The sequence below is a fragment of the Oncorhynchus kisutch genome, unplaced genomic scaffold, assembly GCF_002021735.2.
Source record: "Oncorhynchus kisutch isolate 150728-3 unplaced genomic scaffold, Okis_V2 scaffold3147, whole genome shotgun sequence".
Lineage (NCBI taxonomy): Eukaryota > Metazoa > Chordata > Actinopteri > Salmoniformes > Salmonidae > Oncorhynchus > Oncorhynchus kisutch.
The window spans coordinates 312855-335743 of record NW_022265092.1 but is presented as its reverse complement, the minus strand read 5'-3'; the positions used below and the strand labels follow the sequence as shown (position 1 = coordinate 335743).

The following is a 22889-nucleotide window of genomic DNA, read 5'->3' as shown; positions in this document are numbered from 1 at the left end:
CTGTGACAGAGTGTCAGAACAGAGTGAAGAGGGGGTATCTCTGTCCCTTTGTCTCACTGTGACAGAGTGTCAGAACAGAGTGAAGAGGGGGTATCTCTGTCCCTCTGTCTCACTGTGACAGAGTGTCAGAACAGAGTGAAGAGGGGGTATCTCTGTCCCTCTGTCCCTTTGTCTCACTGAGACAGAGTGTCAGAACAGAGGAGTGAAGAGGGGGTATCTCTGTCCCTTTGTCTCACTGTGACAGAGTGTCAGAACAGAGTGAAGAGGGGGTATCTCTGTCCCTTTGTCTCACTGTGACAGAGTGTCAGAACAGAGTGAAGAGGGGGTATCTCTGTCCCTCTGTCCCTTTGTCTCACTGTGACAGAGTGTCAGAACAGAGTGAAGAGGGGGTATCTCTGTCCCTTTGTCTCACTGTGACAGAGTGTCAGAACAGAGGAGTGAAGAGGGGGTATCTCTGTCCCTCTGTCTCACTGTGACAGAGTGTCAGAACAGAGTGAAGAGGGGGTATCTCTGTCCCTCTGTCCCTTTGTCTCACTGTGACAGAGTGTCAGAACAGAGTGAAGAGGGGGTATCTCTGTCCCTCTGTCCCTTTGTCTCACTGTGACAGAGTGTCAGAACAGAGTGAAGAGGGGGTATCTCTGTCCCTTTGTCTCACTGTGACAGAGTGTCAGAACAGAGTGAAGAGGGGGTATCTCTGTCCCTCTGTCCCTTTGTCTCACTGTGACAGAGTGTCAGAACAGAGTGAAGAGGGGGTATCTCTGTCCCTCTGTCCCTTTGTCTCACTGTGACAGAGTGTCAGAACAGAGTGAAGAGGGGGTATCTCTGTCCCTTTGTCTCACTGTGACAGAGTGTCAGAACAGAGTGAAGAGGGGGTATCTCTGTCCCTCTGTCTCACTGTGACAGAGTGTCAGAACAGAGTGAAGAGGGGGTATCTCTGTCCCTCTGTCCCTTTGTCTCACTGAGACAGAGTGTCAGAACAGAGGAGTGAAGAGGGGGTATCTCTGTCCCTTTGTCTCACTGTGACAGAGTGTCAGAACAGAGTGAAGAGGGGGTATCTCTGTCCCTTTGTCTCACTGTGACAGAGTGTCAGAACAGAGTGAAGAGGGGGTATCTCTGTCCCTCTGTCCCTTTGTCTCACTGTGACAGAGTGTCAGAACAGAGTGAAGAGGGGGTATCTCTGTCCCTTTGTCTCACTGTGACAGAGTGTCAGAACAGAGGAGTGAAGAGGGGGTATCTCTGTCCCTCTGTCTCACTGTGACAGAGTGTCAGAACAGAGTGAAGAGGGGGTATCTCTGTCCCTCTGTCCCTTTGTCTCACTGTGACAGAGTGTCAGAACAGAGTGAAGAGGGGGTATCTCTGTCCCTCTGTCCCTTTGTCTCACTGTGACAGAGTGTCAGAACAGAGTGAAGAGGGGGTATCTCTGTCCCTTTGTCTCACTGTGACAGAGTGTCAGAACAGAGTGAAGAGGGGGTATCTCTGTCCCTCTGTCCCTTTGTCTCACTGTGACAGAGTGTCAGAACAGAGTGAAGAGGGGGTATCTCTGTCTCTCTGTCCCTTTGTCTCATTGAGACAGAGTGTCAGAACAGAGTGAAGAGGGGGTATCTCTGTCCCTTTGTCCCTTTGTCTCACTGTGACAGAGTGTCAGAACAGAGTGAAGAGGGGGTATCTCTGTCCCTCTGTCCCTTTGTCTCACTGTGACAGAGTGTCAGAACAGAGTGAAGAGGGGGTATCTCTGTCCCTTTGTCTCACTGTGACAGAGTGTCAGAACAGAGTGAAGAGGGGGTATCTCTGTCCCTTTGTCTCACTGAGACAGAGTGTCAGAACAGAGTGAAGAGGGGGTATCTCTGTCCCTTTGTCTCACTGAGACAGAGTGTCAGAACAGAGTGAAGAGGGGGTATCTCTGTCCCTCTGTCCCTTTGTCTCACTGAGACAGAGTGTCAGAACAGAGTGAAGAGGGGGTATCTCTGTCCCTTTGTCTCACTGTGACAGAGTGTCAGAACAGAGTGAAGAGGGGGTATCTCTGTCCCTCTGTCCCTTTGTCTCACTGTGACAGAGTGTCAGAACAGAGGAGTGAAGAGGGGGTATCTCTGTCCCTCTGTCCCTTTGTCTCACTGTGACAGAGTGTCAGAACAGAGTGAAGAGGGGGTATCTCTGTCCCTCTGTCCCTTTGTCTCACTGAGACAGAGTGTCAGAGCAGAGTGAAGAGGGGGTATCTCTGTCCCTCTGTCCCTTTGTCTCACTGTGACAGAGTGTCAGAACAGAGTGAAGAGGGGGTATCTCTGTCCCTCTGTCCCTTTGTCTCACTGTGACAGAGTGTCAGAACAGAGTGAAGAGGGGGTATCTCTGTCCCTCTGTCCCTTTGTCTCACTGAGACAGAGTGTCAGAACAGAGTGAAGAGGGGGTATCTCTGTCCCTTTGTCTCACTGTGACAGAGTGTCAGAACAGAGTGAAGAGGGGGTATCTCTGCCCTCTGTCCCTTTGTCTCACTGTGACAGAGTGTCAGAACAGAGTGAAGAGGGGGTATCTCTGTCCCTCTGTCCCTTTGTCTCACTGTGACAGAGTGTCAGAACAGAGTGAAGAGGGGGTATCTCTGTCCCTCTGTCCCCTTGTCTCACTGAGACAGAGTGTCAGAACAGAGGAGTGAAGAGGGGGTATCTCTGTCCCTCTGTCCCTTTGTCTCACTGTGACAGAGTGTCAGAACAGAGTGAAGAGGGGGTATCTCTGTCCCTTTGTCCCTTTGTCTCACTGTGACAGAGTGTCAGAACAGAGTGAAGAGGGGGTATCTCTGTCCCTTTGTCTCACTGAGACAGAGTGTCAGAACAGAGTGAAGAGGGGGTATCTCTGTCCCTTTGTCCCTTTGTCTCACTGTGACAGAGTGTCAGAACAGAGTGAAGAGGGGGTATCTCTGTCCCTTTGTCCCTTTGTCTCACTGTGACAGAGTGTCAGAACAGAGTGAAGAGGGGGTATCTCTGTCCCTTTGTCTCACTGAGACAGAGTGTCAGAACAGAGTGAAGAGGGGGTATCTCTGTCCCTTTGTCTCACTGAGACAGAGTGTCAGAACAGAGTGAAGAGGGGGTATCTCTGTCCCTCTGTCCCTTTGTCTCACTGAGACAGAGTGTCAGAACAGAGTGAAGAGGGGGTATCTCTGTCTCTCTGTCCCTTTGTCTCACTGAGACAGAGTGTCAGAACAGAGGAGTGAAGAGGGGGTATCTCTGTCCCTTTGTCCCTTTGTCTCACTGAGACAGAGTGTCAGAACAGAGGAGTGAAGAGGGGGTATCTCTGTCCCTTTGTCTCACTGAGACAGAGTGTCAGAACAGAGGAGTGAAGAGGGGGTATCTCTGTCCCTTTGTCTCACTGAGACAGAGAGTCAGAACAGAGGAGTGAAGAGGGTGTATCTCTGTCCCTTTGTCTCACTGAGACAGAGTGTCAGAACAGAGGAGTGAAGAGGGGGTATCTCTGTCCCTTTGTCTCACTGTTCCACATGACACAACTGCACTTCTACATACATGGTTGCTCTAGGGTAAGATTTCCCATACTGCACTTCTACATACATGGTTGTTCTAGGGTAAGATTCCACAGTCACAGATCACTCATATCTAAACCAATACAGGTGGTCAGCACCACAGTCACAGATCACTCATATCTAAACCAATACAGGTGGTCAGCACCACAGTCACAGATCACTCATATCTAAACCAATACAGGTGGTCAGCACCACAGTCACAGATCACTCATATCTAAACCAATACAGTCAGTCAGCACCACAGTCACAGATCACTCATATCTAAACCAATACAGTCGGTCAGCACCATAGTCACAGATCACTCATATCTAAACCAATACAGTCGGTCAGTTACAAGTGACAGTGCAGACTGGCCTACAATCAATACAATCAGCAGCATTTGTCTTTGACCACTCCACCACTAACCTAACGTAGCAGGTGTAAAATACCGTAAACTAGAGCACATTCTGGTCTGGAAGAGAAGAAACAACACTGCTGGGGAGTAAATGTGGAGGAGGAGATGGAGTGTCAACTTGTTAACGTCCAAAAGCTGAAGTCACGTTACAGACTCTCTCTTTCATTTCCCCTGAAAACAGGAACATTAGTTTGTTGACGACCCTGCTGAGGACTCTGACACTGCAGGCTTCGTCTCCTTCATTCTCTCCCTCACATCCCTCAGCCAAGCCAGCTACACTGCTTCCTGCTGGCATGGTGTCTAGTGACCCTGGACTGATGGTAGAGACCCATTACTGATGGTAGTGACACATTACTGATGGTAGAGACCCGTTACTGAGGGTAGTGACCCATTACTGATGGTAGAGACACATTACTGATGGTAGAGACACATTACTGATGGTAGAGACCCTGGACTGATGGTAGAGACCCATTACTGATGGTAGTGACCCTGGACTGATGGTAGAGACCCATTACTGATGGTAGAGACCCATTACTGATGGTAGAGACCCATTACTGATGGTAGTGACCCCGGACTGATGGTAGAGACCCATTACTGATGGTAGTGACCCTGGACTGATGAGGGTCGGTCAACACCCCTTCCTAACCCCCCACACCCCACGGGAGCGCCCCACCCTCTCTGACATGGGACCACCACCCTCTCTGACACGGGACCACCACCCTCTCTGACACGGGACCACCACCCCTCCCTCTCTGACACGGGACCACCACCCTCTCTGACACGGGACCACCACCCTCTCTGACACGGGACCACCACCCTCTCTGACACAGGACCACCACCCCTCCCTCTCTGACACGGGACCACCTCCCTCTCTGACACGGGACCACCACCCTCTCTGACACGGGACCACCACCCCTCCCTCTCTGACACAGGACCACAACCCCTCCCTCTCTGACACGGGACCACCTCCCTCTCTGACACGGGACCACCACCCTCTCTGACACGGGACCACCTCCCTCTCTGACACGGGACCACCACCCTCTGACACGGGACCACCTCCCTCTCTGACACGGGACCACCACCCTCTCTGACACGGGACCACCTCCCTCTCTGACACGGGACCACCTCCCCTCCCTCTCTGACACGGGACCACCACCCCTCCCTCTCTGACACGGGACCACCTCCCTCTCTGACACGGGACCACCACCCCTTCCTCTCTGACACGGGACCACCTCCCACTCTGACACGGGACCACCACCCTTCCCTCTCTGACACGGGACCACCTCCCTCTCTGACACGGGACCACCACCCCTCCCTCTCTGACACGGGACCACCTCCCTCTCTGACACGGGACCACCACCCTCTCTGACACGGGACCACCACCCCTCCCTCTCTGACACGGGACCACCTCCCTCTCTGACATGGGACCACCACCCTCTCTGACACAGGACCACCACCCTCTCTGACACGGGACCACTACCCCTCCCTCTCTGACATGGGACCACCACCCCTCCCTCTCTGACACGGGACCACCACCCCTCCCTCTCTGACACGGGACCACCACCCCTCCCTCTCTGACATGGGATCACCACCCATCCCTCTCTGACACGGGACCACCACCCTCTCTGACACGGGACCACCACCCCTCCCTCTCTGACACGGGACCACCACCCATCCCTCTCTGACACGGGACCACCACCCTCTCTGACACGGGACCACCACCCTCTCTGACACGGGACCACCACCCTCTCTGACACGGGACCACCACCCCTCCCTCTCTGACACGGGACCACCTCCCTCTCTGACACGGGACCACCTCCCTCTCTGACACGGGACCACCACCCTCTCTGACACAGGACCACCACCCTCTCTGACACGGGACCACCACCCCTCCCTCTCTGACACGGGACCACCACCCCTCCCTCTCTGACACGGGACCACCACCCCTCCCTCTCTGACACGGGACCACCACCCCTCCCTCTCTGACACGGGACCACCACCCATCCCTCTCTGACACGGGACCACCACCCTCTCTGACACGGGACCACCACCCCTCCCTCTCTGACACGGGACCACCACCCCTCCCTCTCTGACACGGGACCACCACCCTCTCTGACACGGGACCACCTCCCTCTCTGACACGGGACCACCACCCTCTGACACGGGACCACCTCCCTCTCTGACACGGGACCACCACCCTCTCTGACACGGGACCACCACCCCTCCCTCTCTGACACGGGACCACCACCCTCTGACACGGGACCACCACCCTCTCTGACACGGGACCACCACCCTCTGACACGGGACCACCACCCTCTGACACGGGACCACCACCCTCTGACACGGGACCACCACCCCTCCCCTTCACTCCACATGCAGACAGATTAGATATGTGTGGGAAAGCTGTTTTGACAGAGCCCGACTAGGAATCCTATAGGACCATGACCAAACCAATCTCCATTGGTCATGGTTCTGGTGACGTCATTATGGTTTTGGCTGTCAGATGAAAGGGAAGGTAACCGTGGTGGAATAAACAGGGCTAAGAGGAGGGAGGGAGGACAGAGACTCAGCACAGACAGAAGAAGAACACAGGACCATGCTGGGAATGTTGCTGAATAGCCAATAGGTCGACTGTCTGTTATCATCTCCTGTAATGGAAAATCCCATTCAGTACAGAGCAGAACGTTCCACAGAAGGGAAGGTACATCTGACATACAGTATCTGAACTGTAACAACAATATGAAATGTGTTTCTACATTCCACCAGAGAACTGATCCACATAGACTCTGAACCAGTCCAGAGAAACAACGGTAGGAAGACGCTGATCTGTAGCTTCAGCTTCAGGAACAGCAAAGCAACAAAGAGTCTGTTTACACCACACACTAGCTATATGACAAAGAGGAAATTACAATGTGAACATGAAGAAGAACACAGACATGGAACACCCTGGAGGTAGAAGAACACAGACGTGGAACACCCTGGAGTTAGAAGAAGACACTATGTCTTGTGCCGTACCCACCAGCCCTGTTTAACTCTCTCTCCTGTTAGTTAGCCTGCAGGCTGCAGACATGCCTGCGCTACTGTATTACTGGCAGAGAGCCAAGTCTATATTACTAACCAGCATTACTGCAGTCCATCCACCACACTACAACACAGCACAGCACCACGCTAAACCTTTTGATAAACAGGTGAGGATTCCTCAGGCTGATACCACGGAAACAAGCAGCACCATGCCACACGGAGCAACAGAGAGGCTGAGAGAAGCTGAAAGAGGCTGAGAGACCACAGTCCCCTCTACTGTCCCATGTCTCTCTTCACCTGCTAACTCTGTCCTAATGGCCTATGTCTCTCTACCCCCGTGTCTCTCCTCCTCCCCTGTGTCTCTCCTCCTCCCCTGTGTCTCTCCTCCTCCCCTGTGCCTCTCCTCCTCCCCTGTCTCTCCTCCTCCCCCATGTCTCTCCTCCTCCCCTGTGTCACTCCTCCTCCCCTGTGCCTCTCCTCTTCCTCTGTGTCTCTCCTCCTCCCCTGTGCCTCTCCTCTTCCCCTGTGCCTCTCCTCCTCCCCTGTGCCTCTCCTCCTCCCCCATGTCTCTCCTCCTCCCCTGTGTCACTCCTCCTCCCCCGGGTCTCTTCTCCTCCCCTGTCTCTCTCCTCCTCCCCTGTGCCTCTCCTCTTCCTCTGTGTCTCTCCTCCTCCCCTGTGCCTCTCCTCCTCCCCTGTCTCTCTCCTCCTCCCCTGTCTCTCCTCTTCCTCTGTGTCTCTCCTCCCCTGTCTCTCCTCCTCCCCCGTGTCTCTTCTCCTCCCCTGTGCCTCTCCTCCTCCCCTGTGCCTCTCCTCCTCCCCTGTGCCTCTCCTCCTCCCTTGTCTCTCCTCCTCTCCTGTCTCTCCTTCTCCTCTGTGCCTCTCCTCTCCCCCTGTGTCTCTCCTCTTCCTCTGTGTTTCTGCTCCTCCCCTGTCTCTCCTCCTCCCCCGTGTCTCTCCTCCTCCCGTCTCTCCTCCTCCCCCATGTCTCTCCTCTCCCCCCATGTCTCTCCTCTCCCCCTGTGTCTCTCCTCCTCCCCCGTGTCTCTCCTCCTCCCCTGTCTCTCCTCCTCCCCTGTGTCTCTCCTCTCCCCCTGTGTCTCTCCTCTTCCTCTGTGTTTCTGCTCCTCCCCTGTCTCTCCTCCTCCCCCGTGTCTCTTCTTCTCCCCCGTGTCTCTTCTCCTCCCCCGTGTCTCTTCTCCTCCCCTGTGCCTCTCCTCCTCCCCTGTGCCTCTCCTCCTCCCTTGTGCCTCTCCTCCTCCCCCGTGTCTCTTCTCCTCTCCCCTGTCTCTCCTCCTCCTCCCCTGTCTCTCCTCCTCCCCTGTGCCTCTCCTCCTCCCCTGTGCCTCTCCTCCTCCCTTGTGCCTCTCCTCATCCCCGTGCTTCTCCCCCGTGCCTGTCCCACTCCCCACTAAGAGCCCACCCACACGGTGTGGTGTGAAGCTGCCGAGCTCTGTGGAGGAAAGGAACCAGGACAAAGGAATGAGAGCACCGGGAGACACTGAGCTTAACTCAGCCCCTCCTCCTCCTCTCCCCCTCTCCTCCTCTTCCTCTCTCTGTCCTCTCCTCTCCTTCTCCTGTACCTTTTTCTTCAGTTGCCGTTGGGCTTGTCTGATCTTCCTCTTCTTAAGCTTCTCGTCCTCAACAGAGGTGTCCACAATCGCTCTCTTCTTGATCTGAGATGCAGCCTGAGCCATGGTGCTGGGGAGCTGCGATGGAGCTGGCTGATATCCTTATAGAGCAGGATAGCAGGAGGAAGTCCTACCAGGTTGGAAACAGCTCCTCTCTGTAGTATAGTATCCTACCAGGTTGGAAACAGCTCCTCTCTGTAGTATAGTATCCTACCAGGTCTGGAAACAGCTCCTCTCTGTAGTATAGTATCCTACCAGGTCTGGAAACAGCTCCTCTCTGTAGTATAGTATCCTACCAGGTCTGGAAACAGCTCCTCTCTGTAGTATAGTATCCTATCAGGTCTGGAAACAGCTCCTCTCTGTAGTATAGTATCCTACCAGGTCTGGAAACAGCTCCTCTCTGTAGTATCAGGGAGGAGGGCTGGGTGGTGATGGTGTGATGATGATGCTCTCTCTCAGGACAGCAGCAGAGGTAGTAACGTTAGCTAGCTAGCTAGGTAGCAGGGAAAATAAAACAGACCAAGCTGCTCCTCCCTGAGTGGTGTGATCCAGTGTTGTAGTATCCAGGAGGAAGATGGAGTCTGGCAGCAGACAGACGGCCAGGACGGATCCGTCTCTAGAGAAACAGAACCAGCTCTCTCTCTCCTCTCGCTTGCTGACGTCTTCATGTGGCTCGTGGCCCTACCTGAACCACTACCCATCACATTCCCTTCTCCCAACACAGCATCCCTCAGACAGGACAGGCAATGTAATGAGAGGAAGGAAAGTAGGTAGGGCAGCGAGAGATTGAGTAGGAAGGAGAGAGAGAGAGAGAGAGAGAGAGAGAGAGAGAGAGAGATCGAGTAAGAAGGAGAGAGAGAGAGAGGCAGCTGAGACTGGGAGGCAGTGTTACACCACCAACTGGAAGTGCCTGAGTGAAAGGGAGGAGAGGAGAGGGAAGGAGAGGAGAGGAGGAGGGGAGGAGTGGGGAGGGGAGGGAAGGAGAAGAGGAGGGGAGGGAAGGAGAGGAGAGGAGAGGGGAGGGGAGGAGAGGGAAGGAGAGGAGAGGAGGAGGGGAGGAGAGGGGGGGAAGGAGAGGAGGAGGGGAGGGAAGGAGAGGGGAGGAGAGGGAAGGAGAGGAGGAGGGGAGGAGAGGGGAGGGAAGGAGAGGGGAGGGAAGGAGAGGAGGAGGGGAGGAGAGGGAAGTGAAGGAGAGGAGAGGGAAGGGGAGGAAGGGATAGGTAGATTACTGGTTCTACAGACAGAGGAGGGGGATAGGTAGATTACTGGTTCTACAGACAGGTACAGAGGAGGGGGATAGATAGATTACTGGTTCTACAGACAGGTACAGAGGAGGGGGATAGGTAGATTACTGGTTCTACAGACAGGTACAGAGGAGGGGGATAGGTAGATTACTGGTTCTACAGACAGGGGAGGGGGATAGGTAGATTACTGGTTCTACAGACAGAGGAGGGGGATAGATAGATTACTGGTTCTACAAACAGGGACAGAGGAGGGGATAGGTAGATTACTGGTTCTACAGACAGGGACAGAGGAGGGGGATAGGTAGATTACTGGTTCTACAGACAGGTACAGAGGAGGGGATAGGTAGATTACTGGTTCTACAGACGGGGACAGAGGAGGGGATAGGTAGATTACTGGTTCTACAGACAGGTACAGAGGAGGGGGATAGGTAGATTACTGGTTCTACAGACAGGGACAGAGGAGGGGATAGGTAGATTACTGGTTCTACAGACAGGTATGGAGGAGGGGGATAGGTAGATTACTGGTTCTACAGACAGGTACAGAGGAGGGGATAGATAGATTACTGGTTCTACAGACAGGGACAGAGGAGGGGGATAGGTAGATTACTGGTTCTACAGACAGGGACAGAGGAGGGGGTAGGTAGATTACTGGTTCTACAGACAGGGACAGAGGAGGGGGATAGGTAGATTACTGGTTCTCCAGACAGAGACAGAGGAGGGGGATAGGTAGTTTACTGGTTCTACAGACAGAGGAGGGGGATAGGTAGATTACTGGTTCTACAGACAGAGGAGGGGGATAGGTAGATTACTGGTTCTACAGACAGAGGAGGGGGATAGGTAGATTACTGGTTCTCCAGACAGAGACAGAGGAGGGGGATAGGTAGTTTACTGGTTCTACAGACAGAGAAGGGGGATAGGTATATTACTGGTTCTACAGACAGGGACAGAGGAGGGGGATAGGTAGATTACTGGTTCTACAGACAGAGGAGGGGGATAGGTAGATTAATGGTTCTACAGACAGGTACGGAGGAGGGGGATAGGTAGATTACTGGTTCTACAGACAGGTACGGAGGAGGGGGATAGGTAGATTACTGGTTCTACAGACAGAGGAGGGGGAAAGGTAGATTAATGGTTCTACAGACAGGGACAGAGGAGGGGGATAGGTAGATTACTGGTTCTCAACAATGTATTGTTGTCATCCTCAGCCATCACATGCAGTGCTGTACGTATTCTCTATGGGCCCTGGTAGAGACAGAGGCTGAGACGGAGAGACTGAGAGAGTGAGGAAGGGACTGCAGTGGTTGAATATTTAATGATGAGGAGGAGGCGGGGCTGAGGCTCTCTCACGGGCTGTGCCATGTCTAAAAGGACCAGGAGGAGGCTGTGATTGGCTGGAAACATAGAGAACGAGGCTGTCATTGGCTACCTGGCTGGGATGTAACTGTGAGTGGGGTAGAGTTGGAGGAGAAGTGGCAGCACCAGATGGTTTCTACACAGTAAGACAGACAGTGAGTCAGTCACATTACAGATCCTACTGTTGTCACTAGACAGTATCTACATTTACACAGCTTCATACTGTTCCTTTACCAGAGACCTGCAGGAGTATACAGTATTACAGACAGTGAGACAGTACATTACAGATCCTACTGTTGTCACTAGACAGTATCTACATTTACACAGCGTGAATTCTAAATAGCGGACACTAGCTAAATGCTAACAGGCGCAAGGCAACATACAGTGCCTTGCGAAAGTATTCGGCCCCCTTGAACTTTGCGACCTTTTGACACATTTCAGGCTTCAAACATAAAGATATAAAACTGTATTTTTTTGGGAAGAATCAACAACAAGTGGGACACAATCATGAAGTGGAACGACATTTATTGGATATTTCAAACTTTTTTAACAAATCAAAAACTTAAAAATTGGGCGTGCAAAATTATTCAGCCCCTTTACTTCCAGTGCAGCAAACTCTCTCCAGAAGTACAGTGAGGATCTCTGAATGATCCAATGGTGACCTAAAGACTAATGATGATAAATACAATCCACCTGTGTGTAATCAAGTCTCCGTATAAATGCACCTGCACTGTGATAGTCTCAGAGGTCCGTTAAAAGCGCAGAGAGCATCATGAAGAACAAGGAACACACCAGGCAGGTCCGAGTTACTGTTGTGAAGAAGTTTAAAGCCGGATTTGGATACAAAAAGATTTCCCAAGCATCCCAAGGAGCACTGTGCAAGCGATAATATTGAAATGGAAGGAGTATCAGACCACTGCAAATCTACCAAGACCTGGCCGTCCCTCTAAACTTTCAGCTCATACAAAGAGAAGACTGATCAGAGATGCAGCCAAGAGGCCCATGATCACTCTGGATGAACTGCAGAGATCTACAGCTGAGGTGGGAGACTGTCCATAGGACAACAATCAGTCGTATATTGCACAAATCTGGCCTTTTTTAACAAATCAAAAACTGAAAAATTGGGCGTGCAAAATTATTCAGCCCCCTTAAGTTAATACTTTGTAGCGCCACCTTTTGCTGCGATTACAGCTGTAAGCCATTTCTTAAAGATATCCATAAAAAGTGTCGTTTAAAGTTTGCCACAAGCCACCTGGGAGACACACACACCAAACATGTGGAAGAAGGTGCTCTGGTCAGATGAAACCAAAATTGAACTTTTTGGCAATGCTTTTCTTCAGCAGGGACAGGGAAGATGGTTAAAATTGATGGGAAGATGGATGGAGCCAAATACAGGACCGTTCTGGAAGAAAACCTGATGGAGTCTGCAAAAGACCTGAGACTGGGACGGAGATTTGTCTTCCAACAAGACAATGATCCAAAACATAAAGCAAAATCTACAATGGAATGGTTCAAAAATAAACATATCCAGGTGTTAGAATGGCCAAGTCAAAGTCCAGACCTGAATCCAATTGAGAATCTGTGGAAAGAACTGAAAACTGCTGTTCACAAATGCTCTCCATCCAACCTCACTGAGCTCGAGCTGTTTTGCAAGGAGGAATGGGAAAAAAATTCAGTCTCTCGATGTGCAAAACTGATAGAGACATACCCCAAGCGACTTACAGCTGTAATCGCAGCAAAAGGTGGCGCTACAAAGAATTAACTTAAGGGGGCTGAATAATTTTGCACGCCCAATTTTTCAGTTTTTGATTTATTAAAAAAGTTTGAAATATCCAATAAATGTCGTTCCACTTCATGATTGTGTCCCACTTGTTGTTGATTCTTCACAAAAAAATACAGTTTAATATCTTTATGTTTGAAGCCTGAAATGTGGCAAAAGGTCGCAAAGTTCAAGGGGGCCGAATACTTTCGCAAGGCACTGTAAATGAATTGCAAGGACAGACAGAGTCAATACATATTAGAATCACATTTGGCAGTGATTACAGCTGTGAGTCTTTCTGGGTAAGTTTCTAAGAGTGATTACAGCTGTGAGTCTTTCTGGGTAAGTCTCTAAGAGTGATTACAGCTGTGAGTCTTTCGGGGTAAGTCTCTAAGAGTGATTATAGCTGTGAGTCTTTCTGGGTAAGTCTCTAAGAGTGATTATAGCTGTGAGTCTTTCGGGGTAAGTCTCTAAGAGTGATTATAGCTGTGAGTCTTTCGGGGTAAGTCTCTAAGAGTGATTACAGCTGTGAATCTTTCTAGGTAAGTCTCTAGGAGTGATTACAGCTGTGAGTCTTTCTGGGTAAGTCTCCAAGAGTGATTATAGCTGTGAGTCTTTCTGGGTAAGTCTCTAAGAGTGATTACAGCTGTGAATCTTTCTAGGTAAGTCTCTAGGAGTGATTACAGCTGTGAGTCTTTCTGGGTAAGTCTCTAGGAGTGATTACAGCTGTGAGTCTTTCTGGGTAAGTCTCTAGGAGTGATTACAGCTGTGAGTCTTTCTGGGTAAGTCTCTAAGAGTGATTATAGCTGTGAGTCTTTCTGGGTAAGTCTCTAAGAGTGATTATAGCTGTGAGTCTTTCTGGGTAAGTCTCTAAGAGTGATTATAGCTGTGAGTCTTTCTGGGTAAGTCTCTAAGAGTGATTATAGCTGTGAGTCTTTCTGGGTAAGTCTCTAAGAGTGATTACAGCTGTGAATCTTTCTAGGTAAGTCTCTAGGAGTGATTACAGCTGTGAGTCTTTCTGGGTAAGTCTCTAGGAGTGATTACAGCTGTGAGTCTTTCTGGGTAAGTCTCTAGGAGTGATTACAGCTGTGAGTCTTTCTGGGTAAGTCTCTAAGAGTGATTATAGCTGTGAGTCTTTCTGGGTAAGTCTCTAAGAGTGATTATAGCTGTGAGTCTTTCTGGGTAAGTCTCTAAGAGTGATTATAGCTGTGAGTCTTTCTGGGTAAGTCTCTAGGAGTGATTACAGCTGTGAGTCTTTCTGGGTAAGTCTCTAGGAGTGATTACAGCTGTGAGTCTTTCTGGGTAAGTCTCTAGGAGTGATTACAGCTGTGAGTCTTTCTGGGTAAGTCTCTAGGAGTGATTACAGCTGTGAGTCTTTCTGGGTAAGTCTCTAAGAGTGATTATAGCTGTGAGTCTTTCTGGGTAAGTCTCTAAGAGTGATTATAGCTGTGAGTCTTTCTGGGTAAGTCTCTAGGAGTGATTACAGCTGTGAGTCTTTCTGGGTAAGTCTCTAGGAGTGATTACAGCTGTGAGTCTTTCTGGGTAAGTCTCTAAGAGCTTTGCACACCTGGATTGTACAATATTTGCTTATTATTATTTTAAAAATTCTTCAAGCTCTGTCAAATTGGTTGTTGTTTTTTGCAAGACAGCCATTTTCAAGTCTTACCATAGATTTTCAAGCAGATTTAAGTCAAAACTGTAACTCTGCCTCTGAGGAACATTCACTGTCTTCTTGGTAAGTACCTCCTTGTGTTTTAGGTTATTGTCCAGCTGAAAGGAACATTCATCTCCCAGTGTCTGGTTGAAAACAGACTGAACCAGGTTTTCCCTCTAGGATTTTGCCTGTGCTGAGCTCCATTCCATTTATTTTGTATCCTAAAAAACTCCATAACAATTACAAGCATACCCATAACATGATGCAGCCACAACTATGACTGAAAATATGAAGAGTTTTACTTAGTGATGTATTGTATTTGCCCCAAACATAATGCTTTGTATTCAGGACAAAAAGTTAATTGCTTTGCCACATTTTTTCCAGTATTACTTTAGTGCCTTATTGCAAACAGGAAGCATGTTTTAGAATATTTGTATTCTGTAGAGGCGTCGTTCCTAACTCAGTTGCCGGAGAGGAAGGAAACCGCTCAGGGATTTCACCATGAGGCCAATGGTGAGTTTAAAACAGTTACAGAGTTGAATTGGCTGTGAGAAGAGGAAACTGAGGATGGATCAACAACATCGTGGTTACTCCACAATACTAACCTAATTGACAGGGTGAAAAGAAGGAAGCGTGTATCATTGTAGTGACTGGGTGTATTGATACACCATCCAAAGTGTAATTCATAACCTCACCATGTTCAAAGGGACATTCAATGTCTGCTTTTTTTTTACCCATCTACCAATAGGCGTCCTTTTTTGCGAGGCATTGGAAAACCTCACTGGTCTTTGTGGATAAATCTGTTTGAAATACACTGCTCGACTGAGGGACATTACAGATAATTGTATGTGTGGGGTACAGAGATGAGGTAGTCATTCAAAAATCATGTCCATGCAACTTATTATGTGACTTGTTAAGTACATTTTTATTCCTGAACTTATTTAGGCCACAAAGTGGCTGAATACTTATTGACTCAAAACATTTCAGCTTTCACTTTTTGTACAAAGGTCTAAAAACAAAGTTTCACTTTGACATGATGGGGTATTGTGTGTAGACCAGTGACAAAACAACTCAATTGAATCCATTATAAATTCAGTTTGTAACAAAACAAAATGTGGAAAAAGACAGAAGGTGTGAATACTTTCTGAAGGCGCTGATTTAAATGGAAACGTAAAATCTGATTTTCTGACATATCAATAACTAAGCCATCTAGTCCCGTAGTTTTGGGCCTACACACAGAACTTGGTGTTATTTGGAGTTATGGTTCATCTAATCCCGTAGTTTTGGGCCTACACACAGAACTTGGTGTTATTTGGAGTTATGGTTCATCTAATCCCGTAGCTTTGGGCCTACACACAGAACTTGGTGTTATTTGGAGTTATGGTTCATCTAATCCCGTAGCTTTGGGCCTACACAGAGAACTTGGTGTTATTTGGAGTTATGGTTCATCTAGTCCCGTAGCTTTGGGCCTACACACAGAACTTGGTGTTATTTGGAGTTATGGTTCATCTAGTCCCGTAGCTTTGGGCCTACACACAGAACTTGGTGTTATTTGGAGTTATGGTTCATCTAGTCCCGTAGCTTTGGGCCTACACACAGAACTTGGTGTTATTTGGAGTTATGGTTCATCTAATCCCGTAGCTTTGGGCCTACACACAGAACTTGGTGTTATTTGGAGTTATGGTTCATCAGAATAAGTTTTTAAAAGGTTTTCCAAAATGTCCAAGATGGAGGAAAATCTTTCCTGACGGACATTATGGGTCTTCGAGGCAAATGTGTTCAATATGAGGGTTTAAGTTAGACTGCTTACAACACTGCCCCCTATAGGCAGTCAGGACCATTATTTGTTATCAAGTTATTCATGGACTCTAGTTCCTGTTTGTTATCAAGTTATTCATGGAATCTAGTTCCTGTTTGTTATCAAGTTACTCATGGACTCTAGTTCCTGTTTGTTATCAAGTTATTCATGTGCCAAATTAGAAAAAAAGTTAGCAATCTCTGCTTGAGTTATTTGGCCATGTAAAGGAAAACATAAAAATATGAATTCAGACAATAACAATGGGTTTGACAGCTTCGTTGTGAACCCCTAAATATATTTTTGGGGGGTAATGACTGTATTGAATATCATACCGTGGGAATCTCAAAATACCCCGGTATACAGTATATAAACGGCATTCTGCCCAAGCCTAGTTCCTACCTACTGACAAAAATACCTACTGACAAGATAAACACCATTAGCTCTGAGCCTGCTGTCTGATCCTCAGAGAAACAGAGATGTTAAAACCAAAGCGAGAAACCCCAGTAGCTCTGAGCCTGCTGTCTGATCCTCAGAGAAACAGAGATGTTAAAACCAGAGAGAGAAACCCCAGTAGCTCTGAGCCTGCTGTCTGATCCTCAGAGAAACAGATATGTTAAAACCAGAGAGAAACCCCAGTAGCTCTGAGCCTGCTGTCTGACCCTCAGAGAAACAGAGATGTTAAAACCAGAGAGAGAAACCCCAGTAGCTCTGAGCCTGCTGTCTGATCCTCAGAGAAACAGAGATGTTAAAACCAGAGAGAGAAATCCCAGTAGCTCTGAGCCTGCTGTCTGATCCTCAGAGAAACAAGGGCTTCTCTTACTAATGCTACTACAGAGGATTAGAAGGTAACATTAAAGTCACAGACCAGGGGAGAGGGAGACCTAAAGAGAAGCTCATCCCTGCTGTCTCTCACCACCATGCACTGGGATCCCCAGCATTACAGGACTGCCGGGTATTTCTGGATGTGAAAGAAAGACAGTACAGTTTTCTAACATCAAAGAGAGTCGTGGGGAAGCTTTGTGATCTCAGCTCTGTCAGGTCCTATGTGTTTAATGAGCTTCCTCTGGCAGCAGCAGATTACACTGAGATGATGTGGCCCCAGGATGGATAATCACTGTATTATAATGTTACTGTACTGGAGGTTATAATACTAAACACTCTGATCCAACAGAACACCACATATCACACAGCCTATGGGCCCTGGTCAGAGGTAGAGTATAGGGACAGGCCTCTGATCCAACAGAAACCTCTATGGGCCCTGGTCAGAGGTAGAGTATAGGGACAGGCCTCTGATCCAACAGAAACCTCTCTACACACAGCCTATGGGCCCTGGTCAGAGGTAGAGTATAGGGACAGGCCTCTGATCCAACAGAAACCTCTATGGGCCCTGGTCAGAGGTAGAGTATAGGGACAGGCCTCTGATCCAACAGAACACCACATATCACAGTAGTTAGTATATTCAGATAGCTAGGTGAGACAACCACATATCACAGTAGTTAGTATATTCAGATATCTAGGTGGGACAACCACATATCACAGTAGTTGGTATATTCAGATAGCTAGGTGAGACAACCACATATCACAGTCATAGTGAGTACATCAACTGATAAACAGTCCTGATGTCCAGTTTTAACACTGTGTCTGATCAGACATCAACTGAGGGTTGAAAGGTCCCTACCTTGGCAAAAGCTGTTGGTTCCTTAGCTATAGTCTTAATAGAAATAAGTAAGTAAAGAAGAATGTGTTCTTAACTGACTTGCGTAGTTAAAAAAGGTTAAATATAACATTGACATTTGAATTGTAGTTGTATGTTTTGTAAGACAGTTCTCAGAGAGAACGTACTCTTCAACAACGGTTACCCACATGACTGTAATGTTGATCTCTGGGTCCCTCTAGTGGCCGCCCAGAGAACCTGCACCCTGCTACTGAACGTTCTAGGATCAGGTCTGTGGGTTGAGTGCATCATAACAACGGGATTACAACCTCTGACCATGGCACTGTGACTGGTAACCTCATGGGTACTCATATGTTCTGAGTAGGAGATAGAGGGTTATACGAGATAGGTTTCAGGGCTATAACATTAGGTGGATAGATATAGCAGAGAGAGGGTTATACGAGATAGGTTTCAGGACTATAACATTAGGTGGATAGATATAGCAGAGAGAGGGTTATATGAGATAGGTTACAGGGCTATAACATTAGGTGGATAGATATAGGAGAGAGAGGGTTATATGAGATAGGTTACAGGGCTATAACATTAGGTGGATAGATATAGGAGAGAGAGGGTTATATGAGATAGGTTACAGGACTATAACATTAGGTGGATAGATATAGGAGAGAGGGTTATACGAGATAGGTTACAGGACTATAACATTAGGTGGATAGATATCCCCTCTCCTTCACTACACACTGGAGTCTCAGACACCATCTCCTCTCTGTGTGGAGCTGGATCCTTGCAGAGCTGCAGTGGACTGAAATCTAATCCAATAATGGGAAGTATTGACAGCGTCCCAGATGACACCCTATCTCCTGTACAGCGCACTACGTTTGGTCAGGGCCCATAAGGTTTTGGTCAAAAGTAGTGCACTATGTAGGGAATATGGTGTCATTTGGGACACAGTTTGCTTCCTTCTGTCTTGTTGAGGTCTATCAGAGAGAAATGGGATCAAAGTGCATTTCATGTCTTCTCCACTAGGTGGCATCAGTGTGCTGAGAGGAAGATGGATCATTCCAGAACTACTGTGTTGGTGAGGAGCACACACACACACACGCGCACACGCGCACACGCGCACACACACACACACACACAGAACATGAACAGTGCAGGGCACAGTTCCTGCAATCAACAAACAAGACTATTCATGTTTGCAAAGTTGGGCAATACGGCAATCAAAGCAACAGTTTCAAATAATTCAAACCGTTTCAACCAACTAGATCACTTTCATTTTCCTGGATGTCACAGACATAACCCTAACCCTAACCCCTAACCCTAACCCTAATCCCTAACCCTAACCCTAACCCCTAACCCTAACCCTAACCCCTAACCCCTAACCCTAACCCCTAACCCTAACCCCTAACCCTAACCCTAACCCATAACCCCTAACCCTAACCCCTAACCCCTAACCCCTAACCCATAACCCTAACCCCTAACCCTAACCCCTAACCCTAGCCCTAACCCTAACCCTAACCCTAACCCTAACCCTAACCCCTAACCCTAACCTTAACCCCTAACCCTGAGCGTGCTGAGTATAGCTGGTATGTATATGCATTTGCTGTTCACAAATGCTCTCCATCCAACCTCACTGAGCTCGAGCTGTTTTGCAAGGAGGAATGGGAAAAAATGTCAGTCTCTCGATGTGCAAAACTGATAGAGACATACCCCAAGCGACTTACAGCTGTAATCGCAGCAAAAGGTGGCACTACAAAGTATTAACTTAAGGTGGCTGAATAATTTTGCACGCCCAATTTTTCAGTTTTTGATTTGTTAAAAAAGTTTGAAATATCCAATAAATGTCGTTCCACTTCATGATTGTGTCCCACTTGTTGTTGATTCGTCACAAAAAATACAGTTTTATATCTTTATGGTTGAAGCCTGAAATGTGGCAAAAGGTCGCAAAGTTCAAGGGGACCGAATACTTTCGCAAGGCACTGTATGTATGTATAGCAATGTATGTATAGCTAGGTATAGCTAGGTAGGTATAGCTATATATGTATAGCTAGGTAGATATAGCTGGTATGTATAGCTGGTATGTATAGCTAGGTAGATATAGCTGGTATGTATAGCTGGTATGTATAGCTGGTATGTATAGCTGGTATGTATAGCTGGTATGTATAGCTGGGTAGATATAGCTGGTATGTATAGCTGGTATGTATAGCTGGTATGTTTAGCTGGTATGTACAGCTGGTATGTATAGCTGGTATGTATAGCTGGTATGTATAGCTGGTATGTACAGCTGGTATGTATAGCTGGTATGTATAGCTGGGTAGATGTAGCTGGTATGTATAGCTGGTATGTATAGCTGGTATGTATAGCTGGGTAGATATAGCTGGTATGTATAGCTGGTATGTTTAGCTGGTATGTACAGCTGGTATGTACAGCTGGTATGTATAGCTGGTATGTATAGCTGGGTAGATGTAGCTGGTATGTACAGCTGGTATGTTTAGCTGGTATGTATAGCTGGTATGTATAGCTGGGTAGATATAGCTGGTATGTATAGCTGGTATGTATAGCTGGGTAGATATAGCTGGTATGTATAGCTGGTATGTTTAGCTGGTATGTACAGCTGGTATGTACAGCTGGTATGTATAGCTGGTATGTATAGCTGGGTAGATGTAGCTGGTATGTATAGCTGGTATGTATAGCTGGGTAGATATAGCTGGTATGTATAGCTGGTATGTATAGCTGAGTAGATATAGCTGGTATGTATAGCTGGTATGTACAGCTGGTATGTACAGCTGGTATGTATAGCTGGTATGTACAGCTGGTATGTACAGCTGGTATGTATAGCTGGTATGTATAGCCGGTATATTTAGCTGGTATGTATAGCTGGTATGTATAGCTGGTAGGTATAGCTGGTATGTATAGCCGGTATGTATAGCTGGTATGTACAGCTGGTATGTACAGCTGGTATGTATAGCTGGTATGTATAGCCGGTATATTTAGCTGGTATGTATAGCTGGTATGTATAGCTGGTATGTATAGCTGGTATGTATAGCTGGTATGTATAGCTGGTATATTTAGCTGGTATGTATAGCTGGTATGTATAGCTGGTATGTATAGCCGGTATATTTAGCTGGTAGGTATAGCTGGTATGTATAGCCGGTATATTTAGCTGGTATGTATAGCCGGTATATTTAGCTGGTAGGTATAGCTGGTATGTATAGCCGGTATATTTAGCTGGTATGTATAGCCGGTATGTATAGCTGGTATGTACAGCTGGTATGTATAGCCGGTATATTTAGCTGGTAGGTATAGCTGGTAGGTATAGCTGGTATGTACAGCTGGTATGTATAGCCGGTATATTTAGCTGGTAGGTACAGCTGGTAGGTATAGCTGGTAGGTACAGCTGGTATGTATAGCTGGTATATTTAGCTGGTAGGTACAGCTGGTAGGTATAGCTGGTAGGTACAGCTGGTAGGTATAGCTGGTATATTTAGCTGGTAGGTATAGCTGGTATATTTAGCTGGTAGGTATAGCTGGTATGTATATGTATGTATAGCTGGTAGGTATAGCTGGTATGTACAGCTGGTATGTATAGCCGGTATATTTAGCTGGTAGGTATAGCCGGTATATTTAGCTGGTAGGTATAGCTGGTATGTATAGCCGGTATATTTAGCTGGTAGGTACAGCTGGTATGTATATGTATGTTTAGCTAGGTAGGAATGGTCCCACCTTCCTCCTCCATGCTCTAATCCCCTGTCTGCATGTTCTCATTGCCCAAAGCCACCTGGAGAAACTATATGTAAAACACCTTGGTTTATGGACACTGGACAGCTATAAAGGTGTGACGCTGCCATCTGTAGTCCTGCCTACCTTATCTAGTTCAAACAGCCTTACTGCCATTGTGATGTTTACCTCAGAGGCCTGATACTGTAGGACACACTGGACTTCCCCCTGTCCAACTGGTCTACTGGTGATGCATACAGCAACGGGTATCAGTTATGTCACCCAGCTGGAGAACATTTACCACCAGACAGTGTGTACTGTTCATAATGCAGCAATCAGCCAATCAACTGAATGAGCTTGGGGGTCGTTGGAATCACTCAGCTCTCATTGTTGGAAAAATCAACATGGCAACAAAAGGGCAATAATTTCAGCTCATTGTGTAAAGAGAAAGGGGTCGGAGGGTCAGAAGCAGAACTCCAGGAGAAGGGGGAATGGGATGGGGAACAGGGTTCTATTGAGGGGGTTTCGCTGTGTGGCTGGACCAATGAGGAGAGAGGATAGCAGGGGCTAGTGGGCTGTGTAGCTGGACCAATGAGGAGAGAGGATAACAGGGGCTAATGGGCTGTGTGGCTGGACCAATGAGGAGAAAGGATTATAGGGGCTAATGGGCTGTGTGGCTGGACCAATGAGGAGAGAGAAGCACAGGGGCTAGTGGGCTGAGGCATTAACAAAGGGTTGTGGGGAGGGGATGGTGTGTGTGTCGGTCTTGTCGGTCTTGCAGGGCAGCAGGGATAAGGCCCAGCACACCGAGGCAGCATGGATAAGGCCCAGCACACCGAGGCAGCAGGGATAAGGCCCAGCACACCGAGGCAGCAGGGATAAGGCCCAGCACACCGAGGCAGCATGGATCTGGCCCAGCACACCAAGGCAGCATGGATAAGGCCCAGTACACTGAGGCAGCATGGATAAGGCCCAGCACACCGAGGCAGCATGGATAAGGCCCAGCACACCGAGGCAGCAGGGATAAGGCCCAGCACACCGAGGCAGCAGGGATAAGGCCCAGCACACTGAGGCAGCAGGGATAAGGCCCAGCACACCGAGGCAGCAGGGATAAGGCCCAGCACACA

At 48.3% G+C, this 22889-nt stretch overlaps 1 protein-coding gene across 15 annotated transcripts in view; it reads right to left on the bottom strand.

Moving 5' to 3' along the window:
- The window catches only part of LOC109884542 (ankyrin-3), a 196756-nt gene extending 187367 nt beyond the window's left edge, over positions 1 to 9389 (bottom strand). For 2 of the 15 annotated variants that reach the window (XM_031820221.1, XM_031820222.1), the window contains exon 1: positions 8521 to 9376. In XM_031820221.1, the coding sequence (XP_031676081.1) occupies positions 8521 to 8634 (114 nt within the window). In that variant the 5' untranslated portion in view covers positions 8635 to 9376. Of the gene's footprint in view, positions 1 to 8520 lie in introns of all 15 variants that reach the window. The other 13 variants (XM_031820219.1, XM_031820220.1, XM_031820231.1 and 10 more) reach the window with 10 other exon arrangements.
- Between the last annotated feature and the right edge of the window lie 13500 nt (positions 9390 to 22889).